Here is an 11,328-nt window from a genome sequence, read left to right on the forward strand (position 1 = left end):
TGACCACACGGATTAAAATTCAAATGATGAGCGAACAGGTGTTTCATAATAACCGTAACATTATTAAAAGCACGTTTAGAAGATCGTCTCGTATTTTACCGAGCTGACATGTCAATGCATATAGCCGCTCGGCGCTGTTATCGTTTTGTATTGAATTGTTACCTTCAATAAAGTTTGGAAAAAAAGCAGCTCGGCGGAAGTTGTATCCTCTTCCGGTTTTCAAACTGCGCATGTGCGAATACTGCGCGTGTGCGAATGATTTATTCCGACCGAAAGTGTGACCTTAGTGAACGTTTTTATATTCTGAAAACATTTTTCTGGGCCCATGTACACGGTTGGATTCTAATCCGACCATTGATCCCATCAGGATATTTTGTACATGTAACCGCGGCTTATGGTGTCGACGCGCAACGTGGTGGGGGCGTGGCATCACGATGGTGGTCTCTCCATCGGGATGTCAGTCACCCATCACGATGGACGATGATATCGTCCATCGGCACAACCCTATTACTGTCTGTCTTTAACCTGTCCTACAGGTGTCTTACTGCCTGTCTTTAACCTGTCCTACAGGTGTGTTTCTGCCTGTCTTTAACCTGTTCCACAGGTGTGTTATTGTCTGTCTTTAACCTGTCGCACAGGTGTGTTTCTGTCTTTAACCTGTCGCACAGGTGTGTTTCTGTCTTTAACCTGTCACACAGGTGTGTTTCTGTCTTTAACCTGTCGCACAGGGGTGTTACTGCCTGTCTTTAACCTGTCCTACAGGTGTGTTACTGTCTGTCTTTAACCTGTCCTACAGGTGTGTTACTGTCTGTCTTTAACCTGTCCTACAGGTGTGTTACTGTCTGTCTTTAACCTGTCCTACAGGTGTCTTACTGCCTGTCTTTAACCTGTCCTACAGGTGTGTTTCTGCCTGTCTTTAACCTGTCCTACAGGTGTGTTTCTGCCTGTCTTTAACCTGTCCTACAGGTGTGTTTCTGCCTGTCTTTAACCTGTCCTACAGGTGTGTTTCTGCCTGTCTTTAACCTGTCCTACAGGTGTGTTTCTGCCTGTCTTTAACCTGTCCTACAGGTGTGTTACTGTCTGTCTTTAACCTGTTCCACAGGTGTGTTACTGTCTGTCTTTAACCTGTCCTACAGGTGTGTTACTGTCTGTCTTTAACCTGTTCCACAGGTGTGTTACTGTCTGTCTTTAACCTGTCCTACAGGTGTGTTACTGTCTGTCTTTAACCTGTCCTACAGGTGTCTTACTGCCTGTCTTTAACCTGTCCTACAGGTGTGTTTCTGCCTGTCTTTAACCTGTCCTACAGGTGTGTTTCTGCCTGTCTTTAACCTGTCCCACCGGTGTGTTACTTTCTGTCTTTAACCTGTCCTACAGGTGTGTTACTGTCTGTCTTTAACCTGTTCCACAGGTGTGTTACTGTCTAGGGTTGGGCGATGTCCCCTAATTTGGCCGTTGACGATGTTTGCTGTCAACCATCGGGATGGACGATGACATCGTCGGGGGGGGGGGGGGGGGGGGGGGGTATTTTTACATTTTTCGTTCTTATATAACTGCTATTTGTTATTTTGCTTTTTTCATTTTATTTCCCAACTAATGGTTAATCCGCGATGATCCAGTATAAACTGAGGGAAGTGACTTTAACAGAAAAAGTAACAAGCAAAATAGAAAAGAAGTAGTCCACTCCCGCACTTAACTAGTGAAGTGGACCGGCGGAGCGCGGACTTACAGCTTTGTGTTTGAGGGGAAGGGGGGGGTGCTTTGTTACATGAGCGCTATGTGTGGGAGATTTAAGACTGCGATCCGTCCCGCAGCTCTAGGGGTACAAGCAACCGAACTCAGAACCGGGTCTAGACGTGTGTCTGAGCACAGTTCGGATCGTCAGCACACACAGCGGTTTGAGCTTCAAAGCAGAAATGTCGCTCAGTTCTTAGAAAACATTCAATCAATCACGTGGATTTGTGTTTCCAGTCGTGTCCCGACTAAATAAAGGCTGATGTTATTCACAGGATGCAGCGCCACCCAAAGCTAATGTTGTTAGCCCGTGTTAGCATACTGCTAATCCTGGCTTCGTTCAGAAAAAGCACTGACCACACGGATTAAAATTCAAATGATGAGCGAACAGGTGTTTCATAATAACCGTAACATTATTAAAAGCACGTTTAGAAGATCGTCTCGTATTTTACCGAGCTGACATGTCAATGCATATAGCCGCTCGGCGCTGTTATCGTTTTGTATTGAATTGTTACCTTCAATAAAGTTTGGAAAAAAAGCAGCTCGGCGGAAGTTGTATCCTCTTCCGGTTTTCAAACTGCGCATGTGCGAATACTGCGCGTGTGCGAATGATTTATTCCGACCGAAAGTGTGACCTTAGTGAACGTTTTTATATTCTGAAAACATTTTTCTGGGCCCATGTACACGGTTGGATTCTAATCCGACCATTGATCCCATCAGGATATTTTGTACATGTAACCGCGGCTTATGGTGTCGACGCGCAACGTGGTGGGGGCGTGGCATCACGATGGTGGTCTCTCCATCGGGATGTCAGTCACCCATCACGATGGACGATGATATCGTCCATCGGCACAACCCTATTACTGTCTGTCTTTAACCTGTCCTACAGGTGTCTTACTGCCTGTCTTTAACCTGTCCTACAGGTGTGTTTCTGCCTGTCTTTAACCTGTCCTACAGGTGTGTTTCTGCCTGTCTTTAACCTGTCCTACAGGTTTGTTACTGTCTGTCTTTAACCTGTCCTACAGGTTTGTTACTGTCTGTCTTTAACCTGTCCTACAGGTGTGTTACTGTCTGTCTTTAACCTGTCCTACAGGTGAGTTACTGTCTGTCTATTAACCTGTTCCACAGGTGTGTTACTGTCTGTCTTTAACCTGTCCTACAGGTGTGTTACTGTCTGTCTTTAACCTGTTCCACAGGTGTGTTACTGTCTGTCTTTAACCTGTCCTACAGGTGTGTTACTGTCTGTCTTTAACCTGTCCTACAGGTGTCTTACTGCCTGTCTTTAACCTGTCCTACAGGTGTGTTTCTGCCTGTCTTTAACCTGTCCTACAGGTGTGTTTCTGCCTGTCTTTAACCTGTCCTACAGGTGTGTTACTGTCTGTCTTTAACCTGTCCTACAGGCGTGTTACTGTCTGTCTTTAACCTGTCCTACAGGTATGTTACTGTCTGTCTTTAACCTGTTCCACAGGTGTGTTACTGTCTTTAACCTGTCCTACAGGTGTGTTTCTGCCTGTCTTTAACCTGTCCTACAGGTGTGTTACTGTCTGTCTTTAACCTGTCCTACAGGTATGTTACTGTCTGTCTTTAACCTGTTCCACAGGTGTGTTACTGTCTTTAACCTGTCCCACAGGTGTGTTACTGTCTGTCTTTAACCTGTCCTACAGGTGTGTTACTGTCTGTCTTTAATCTGTCCTACAGGTGTGTTACTGTCTGTCTTTAACCTGTCCCACAGGTGTGTTACTGTCTGTCTTCTAACCTTTCCCACAGGTGTGTTACTGTCTGTCTTTAACCTGTCCCACAGGTGTGTGTCTGTCTTTAACCTGTCGCACAGGTGTGTTATTGTCTGTCCAAGTCAGGGTTGTTGTACCTGTCTTTCTCGTCACCGGTGTCACATAAGTGCGTAACCTGTCAAAGGTCAGTTGTTGTACTCATCTGCTTAAGTCTTACAGGGGTTGTTTCCTGCCCTTTGACCTCAGCATGTTGTACCTGTCTATCTCTTTCTCCCTCACAGGTGTGCTGGTGGCAGGTGCTTTCGGGAACTTCTGCACCGAGGCCACTGGTTTTTCCGGTTTGTTTCCTGGTCTCAGACCCCACCTGCTCATGCTGCCGTTCTGGTTCAGAGTGCCGTTTTTCAGAGACTACATCATGTGTGGAGGTACTCTCTTCTACAACTGCCCTTACTGTGGTGTGACCCCATGTGCCCTTTGTACCCTCTGAGGCAGATAGAGACCCGCATTACCCCCCCCCCCCCCCCCCATGTGTGTGTGTCCATGTGCTTATGTTTATGTGTGTCGGTAACAGACATCATTTTAGTTGTTGTGTGCAGCATCATGTGACCATGCACTATTTCCGTCCGTTTACCGTCATTCGTAATGACGTCATAAGTGGGCGGAGCCACAGATGGTGGTCCGGCTGCTGGATCATGTTCTCCAAAGATCTTCTGTAGCTAGAACTCCTCTGGAGTTTTTAACCTTCGTCCCCTGAACTCTGCTCCAGTTCATGTTGTGTCTCTCATGGACAAACAGACATGTGGGACCCCCCCCCCTCTGTTTGTTTTGGGGGTGGGGTCAAAATGACTGATGTGGTCAGAGTTCTGGATCAGAGTTCAGGTCTCTGTCTCAATGACTGGGCTGCAGGTCAGAGCGGGAGGGATTGAGCGTCTCCTCCGATTGGCTGCTGGAGCATGCTAGGTCACATGGTCCAAAGAAGAATTTGAGATGAAGAGACAGACATGAGCCTTTTGGAGATCGATCAATCCAAATTGATCTATCAAAGGAGTCTGTCTGCTGTTTCCGACTTAAGTTCCTTAGTTTTGCTGAGGTTCAGCTGGAGTTTGTCGTCCTGGCTCCAGCTCTCCAGGTGGAGGATCTCTGTGAGATGTGATGACTCATCATTGTTGGAGACAAGACCCACCACTGCGGTGCCGTCGTTGTACTTGACCCACAGGGATGAGTGCTGAGTCCTCTGCTGTTCACACTCTACACTGCAGACCAGCCCACAGCAGCAACACCATAGTGAAATTTGCAGACGATACTACTGTGGGGGGGCTGATCTATGGGGGTGATTAGACGGCCTACAGAGACGAAGTCCTGCAACTGTCCAGGTGGTGTCAGGCTAATAACCTCATCCTGAACACCACCAAGACCAAGGAGATCATCCTGGACTTCAGGAAGAACAGAGCAGATCCACCCCCACTCTACATCAATGGAAACTGTGTGGAGAGGGTCCACAGCTTCACCCTCCTGGGCACCACCATCTCTGCTGACCTCACATGGTCCATCAACTCCATGACTGTCATCAGGAAGGCCCAGCAACGCCTGCACTTCCTGAGAAAACTTAGGAGGAACGATGTCAGCCAGGAGCTGCTGGTAACGTTCTACCGCTCAACCATTGAGAGCATTCTGTCCTACTGCATCACAGTGTGGTTCTCCCACTGCACTGAAGCAGAACGGCAGAGCCTCCGGAGAGGGGTAAAGACAGCGCAGAGGATCATCGTCTGCCCCCTCCCCTCACTGAAGGACCAGTCACGCTGCCTCAGCAGAGTGACTAGCATCATCACTGACTCCACCCATCCTGCTCTCCCTGTTTGAACTGCTGCCCTCTGGAAGGAGGTACAGGTCCATCCGAACCAGGACAAACAGACTAAGAAACAGCTTTTTTCCACAGGCAATTACCATACGGAATACACAGACCTCCACCAACTACACCCCTATCTGACTTTTTACAAATACTAAATCACTGACTACTACACATGTGTGCAATATCTTGACTTAAGTGCCATAACTCACAATATTTATTATGCTGCGCTCACAGCAACTCAAATCATTCCATTCTATTTTTTCCATACATATTTAATATTTAACCGTTCTGTACATATTGTACTTTTTTTGTTAGGGTTGTAAATACAGTATTTCTATTTCTGTTTTATTTTATTTTATTTAACTCCATCACTTCAAGGCTGCTGCAATTTCATTGTATGCCCATGTACAATGACAATAAAGAATTCTGATTCTGATTATGTCATCTGATGTTCTTGGACAGAATAGCTGGCTCTTACTCTTTTGCCCCGCCCACTGTCCCTGACAGCCCCCCTGTGTCCTCTGCTGTTCCGTCAGGTCTGGTGTCCAGCTCTAAGGCCAGTCTGTCTCATCTGATCAGTCGACCAGACGGAGGAAATGTTGCTGTCATTGCTGTGGGCGGAGCCTCTGAAGCTCTGGACGCTCGACCGGGATCGCTGACTCTGCAGGTACAGACTATGTTTGATTATCAGCAGAGCGTCTGGAAATGTGATGATCATGTTTGGAACCTGCAACATAAGAAATGGTTCTGCCCCAAAACATTTCACACTGCAGATGTGAAACCGGTTCTGGAAATGTGTGTAGTAGTCCTGGTCTCTCCCCCATGTCCCCCTGATGGAAACATGGACGGTAGATCAATCAGTAGATCAATCTAGAGACCAAATACTGAATGAGATTCTGATGGAAGAACAGTAGAGTTTGATACTGCTTGTCTGATTTAAGAGGAAACATCTGGAGATGAAAGAAACCGGTAGCTTCAACCAGACAGACCCGGCCGAGCCAACCTTAGTCCAAAGAACTGAATAGAAGTAGGCTGGATTCAGACACATTTGCTTCTCTTAAAGTGAACCAGAGTTTGTTTCACCGATAATCCAGAACAAATCTTCAGTCATAATTCACCCAAGAGGACCCTGGCCTGGGACAGGAACCGCTCCCTGACCCGTATAACGAGGCGGTCTCAGTTTAATCGGACTGAGCTTCGGTTCACTCTGAGGTTCCTCAGACTGAGTAGGTTCTGTGCTCGTTGGCGGAACAACTGGACCAGAACCTCCACCGTAGCCGGTCAGAGAAGGAAGGCAGCACCTATGACGAAGAGACGCAGCAACTCGAAATGAATTCAAGCTCATTGAAACGTCTTTTAATGTGATCCAGATTTCTGCTCAACGTTTTGCTGACAATCCATATTTAATGAACACTTATGTGTTGGAAGTGTTGGACCTGACTGTTGCGACTGACTCCAGACCGGAACAAACGAGGAGATGAGACAGGTTTTACTACTCCAAGTACTTCATATGGCAGCATTTCTGTAGCATAATTAAAAATCAAAGTCAAAACCAGAAATGCTTTTTCATTTTCTTCTTCAACCCATCTTATTCTGTCACTTAATTAAAATGATAATAGAAATGGTATTTGACATTTCATTTTCAAAAAGTTCTCTGGTAAATGTGTAGCAAAAGTCATTTACAAATGTCTAATTTGACAATTAAAATGGAATCACAGAAATGCTTTTTCATTTTCAAAATGTAACTGCATCAAATGACTCAAAATTAAATGAAAAATCAATACTTCAAAATGCTTTTTCATGTTATACTTAGAAACCGCTTGTTCTGTTTCATAATTAAGAGGAAAATGCAAAGAGGGGATTGAATTTTCATTTTCACACCCACCCTGCAAATAGTGTCGCATAATTCAATTTCCAGAGGGGAGGCGGGGCGATGACGTCAGCGCGTGTTGGTCCAACCAGCAAACGTTTAGCATGGTGAAATCTGCTATACTGTTGATGGGGCTGCAGCTGTCATCCAACAGCAAAGTCAGTAACATGCTGCAGGAGACTGTCTTCTAGTGCTTTTATTACTGTTATTATTAAGGGCCTGCTCGCTCATATCTTTTTCAAATCCGTGCGGCCAGTGCTTTTTTCTTGGTTTAGGCTAATGCGTGCTAAAAACATTAGCCGTGAAGGTACTTAAAACTCTGTGCGTTCAATGCCGCCATGAGCATCTTGGGTGTAAATATGTGGGAATGACATCAGCCTTTCTGTTGTCTGGACACCACTGGAAACAGAAATTCATATGACGGTTTAGTTTCTCAGATCTGCTTAGCAGCACTTCTGCCCTCGGCGAACAGGAGTTTTGGATCGCGGGACTTCGTGAGCGTGCTTGCCTGAGGTGGCTGCCGGTCCAAAGACAAAGCTAGTGCGGAGGGAGTTTCAGCGAACCGTGGTGCGTCTGATGGAGAACCGCAGAAGACGAAAATGCTGCTAGGTAGTCCTGAGAAGCTGTGTACAATCATCAGGAGTTCACAACCATCACAAAGCCCTCTCCTCTGCCGCTAACACAAAGCTACAAGCCTGGCTGCACTGCTCCTAGACACGTCTTTCTTTCTTTGTTCTTTGCTCCGAGCATGTCTGTGTCGGTTAGCAGCCAGACACAGAGAGATGGCACTGACGTCATCGCCCCGCCTCCCTCCTGGAAATGCTGAGTGGAACTGAGTTTTACTAAAGTCTTTGCAGGGTGGATGTGAAAATGAAAATGCAATTTTAGTTTAATTCTGACACAGAAGAAGCGGTTTTTGAGTAGAAAATGAAAAAGCATTTTGAAGGATTGCTTTTTCATTTTAATTTTGAGTCAAAAATGCAGCTCCATTAAGATATTAAAAAGCTCTGTTCTGGTTTTGACTTTTATTTTTAATCATGCTACTCAAATGCTTCCATACTTTTAATAAATATAAAGAATAATAAGCAGCCAAAACAACAGAAAGCATGAAGGGGTGCTGTTGCATGAGTGGATATTAGTGAAATGGATCCAAACAGACGAGTGCATGCAGGCGTAGAGCAGACGTAGAGCAGACACAGAGCAGACGCAGAGCAGGCGTAGAGCAGACGCAGAGCTGCAGCCACGGGGCTGGACGAGGCAGGAAGACCAGCAGAGCAACACCTCTACGGCGGATCTTTTATCTCTGTCCTTCCATTGTCCAACACCTGCACCTGTGTGTCATTACTTACAACAATAAAAGCTGAATACATAGACTGCAGAAAATTGTACACATTAAAAAGAGTTGAAACAATAGACACAAGGTTTCCTGACCCTTCATCAGGATCAGCTGACCTGGATTTCTGTTTTCCAGGTCCAAAGCAGGAAAGGCTTCATCAAGTTGGCCCTCAAACACGGGTGGGTGGAGCCTGTCATGAAGGTGGACCCAACCCTTTGGTTCAGCGTCTGACTCTGTCTCTGTGCTCAGGGCTCAGCTGGTTCCCGTCTTTTCCTTTGGTGAGAACGAGCTGTTTGATCAGATGGAGAATCCAGCCGGATCTTCTCTGAGGAGACTGCAGGTCAGCTGAAAGGAACCGTTTCAGCATCAGAGAAGAATTCAGTCAAACTTGATTGATTACCGGATTGGTTTCTGCAGAATGTCACAGCTGACGGATTAGGACCAGAGGAGTGTTTAGTAGGGAGGATTTGGAAAGGTGACGTCATGAACATGAATGTTAAAAGGCAGGAAGTTCCAGTCCTTTACAAGCTGAAAACTATAAGACAAAAATGAACATTCATGAACAAACAGTAAGTTTTTGGAATCCGATCTTAAATGAACTAAGAAAAACTGAAAACAGAAGTGAAATTACTCACCAATCGAGAACATTTAAGCACTTTGGAGCAGCTTCAGACCCAGAATGTTTCAGAGTCCATCAGAATTTCTGCTGACAGATCCTCCAAACTTCTGAAGGATTTGACTAAAACGCAAAAAACATTAGGAATCTGTTTGATGTGTTTGTGGACCTTCAGCTGCTCAGTTTTCTCCTGAAATGATGAGAACTGTAGACGACAACAGCATCAGTTTGACCCACGTTTACTATCAGTTTAGTGAAGGAACCTCTGAGAACCACTGCCTGATGTTCTGCAGTCATCAGAGACTCAGACAAACCCAGACCTGATCTAGATCCAGCAGCTGAACCAGAACCTCAGTCTTTGAGCAGCAGGGACCCAGAGCTGTGTTCATCTGAAACCAGAACTCCTTTAAGTAATTGATGCAGTAGAGTTAGGGTTAAGCTTCACGTTAATGTCAAATAGAAATGATGGAGACGCTAACCCTAACCCTAACCCTAACCCTGTAGACAATATCAGTCCACACATGATATGTTTCTACTGTGGACCATGTCAGTCCACACAGCAGAAACGTCTCATCTCTGATGGAGACGCAGATGAATTTTGGGTTAATTCTTCCTAGAGGATGAAAGGATGAAACTCCGATTCTGAGCCTCTATCAATCTTTTGATACCCTAAGACATTAAATGAGTCCAACAGGAAAGAGGCGTGTCTCATGAGATCATGTGACCACAGATTCAAGGTTGAACCGTCTCTCACTGACAGAACAAACACATCAGCACCAGAATCGGGAGACAGAGGGACCCCATCTTGGATCCAGATGAATGACAGACGAATGTTTTCATTACAAACATGATGGCTCGCATCATGAATATCTGGGGGAGGAGTTTGTACCCTAAATAATTAAAGGGATGAAAACAGGGAAATTATGGGATGCCTAATGCTTTGTCTACAGAACCGGCTGCAGGGCATCATGGGAGTTGCAGTGCCTCTGTTTCATGCTAGAGGAGTCTTCCAATACAGCTTTGGACTAATACCCTACAGGAGGCCCGTGCACACTGTGGGTAGGTTCCTCTGACAAACCAGAACCTGGACCCAGCTGGGACCAGTAAGACACAACTATAGCAGATCCATCATTTGGGTTATTTGTTCTTTCAGTGGGGAAGCCCATTCCGGTGGTTCAGAATCCCTCTCCCAGTTCAGAGGACATCAATGGTCTGCACCAGGTCTACTTGGAAAACCTCACAAAGCTCTTTGAGCATCACAAGCTGGCCTTTGGTCTGGATGAGAACCAGCACCTTACCTTCACATGAGTCCTGGTTCCAGACCCGCCACAACAGCTGACCTCCTTCTGACCGTCATGTGACAGTCATATGACGGTCATGTGATCATCATGTGACTGTCAGGACTCTTTTAGATGTATGACTGTATGGCTGCCTTTAATGATTCAGGGACTTCAGAAAAGTTAACATGTCCAATACAAAGACTGAACAGCAGGGGGCGTCCCCCACCAGGACAACAGAACAGCAGGGGGCGTCCCCCACCAGGACAACAGAACAGCAGGGGGCGTCCTCTGTCAGAACAATAACCCTCAGGCTTTCCAAAGGTTTAGCTGGGACTCAACCTGCTGTGATGATGATGATGACGATGATTATGATGATAATTGTGATGGCAGTAGCCATGGTGATGAGAGTGAGGATGATGGTGATCAGGACGAAGATGTTGGAAAGGATCCTTAATTAAACGCTGGTCCTGCTGCTCACTTTTTTCCTGTTTCTCTGTTTTCATTGAGTTCTACTGAAGATCTCTTCCTGGAGGAACTGTCTACTTTGTCCATTTTTGCTTCCTGTTTTTCTCTCCATATCTACCTGATTCCCATCATGCCTCTTTGTCTGAAGTTCATATTAAAACAAGTAAACAAAGGTGTAGATCTACAGACGGTGGTAGAGAATGAGAGGACAAAGATCCTGATGGACAGTCCCTGTCTCAGACTAAAAACAACAGATGGATTGATGGTGTTACATTCTGGCCAATCAGTGGTCCTTTAGTGAAGCACCATTTCAACCAGAGGAAAATTGAGCATGGAGCAAAGGTTAATGGGACTCGAGTTTAAAACTTGAGTAAAGATCCTTCACTCTGGAGGATTGGGTTGATTATTTATCACCAGAAGGTCTCTGCGGGTCATCATGAGAAAGGTTTTC

At 45.7% G+C, this 11,328-nt stretch overlaps 1 protein-coding gene and 1 long non-coding RNA gene across 3 annotated transcripts in view; both read left to right on the top strand.

Moving 5' to 3' along the window:
* Nucleotides 1–10,889, top strand: part of mogat3a (monoacylglycerol O-acyltransferase 3a) — a 52,171-nt gene extending 41,282 nt beyond the window's left edge. The window contains exons 4-9 of one of the 2 annotated variants that reach the window (XM_078936928.1): nucleotides 3,743–3,886; nucleotides 5,847–5,977; nucleotides 8,652–8,695; nucleotides 8,766–8,856; nucleotides 10,083–10,191; nucleotides 10,286–10,889. In XM_078936928.1, coding sequence (XP_078793054.1) covers nucleotides 3,743–3,886; nucleotides 5,847–5,977; nucleotides 8,652–8,695; nucleotides 8,766–8,856; nucleotides 10,083–10,191; nucleotides 10,286–10,440 — 674 coding nt within the window. In that variant the 3' untranslated portion in view covers nucleotides 10,441–10,889. The other variant, XM_078936930.1, reaches the window with a different exon arrangement.
* On the top strand, nucleotides 3,924–5,746 carry LOC144987481 (uncharacterized). Its single transcript, XR_013651375.1, has 2 exons — nucleotides 3,924–5,099; nucleotides 5,176–5,746. It is a non-coding gene; the product is annotated as an uncharacterized LOC144987481 (long non-coding RNA).
* Nucleotides 10,890–11,328: the final 439 nt, after the last annotated feature.

This window comes from Oryzias latipes, chromosome 18 (assembly GCF_053564925.1).
Source record: "Oryzias latipes strain Hd-rR chromosome 18, Olatipes_Hd-rR_3.1".
NCBI lineage: Eukaryota > Metazoa > Chordata > Actinopteri > Beloniformes > Adrianichthyidae > Oryzias > Oryzias latipes.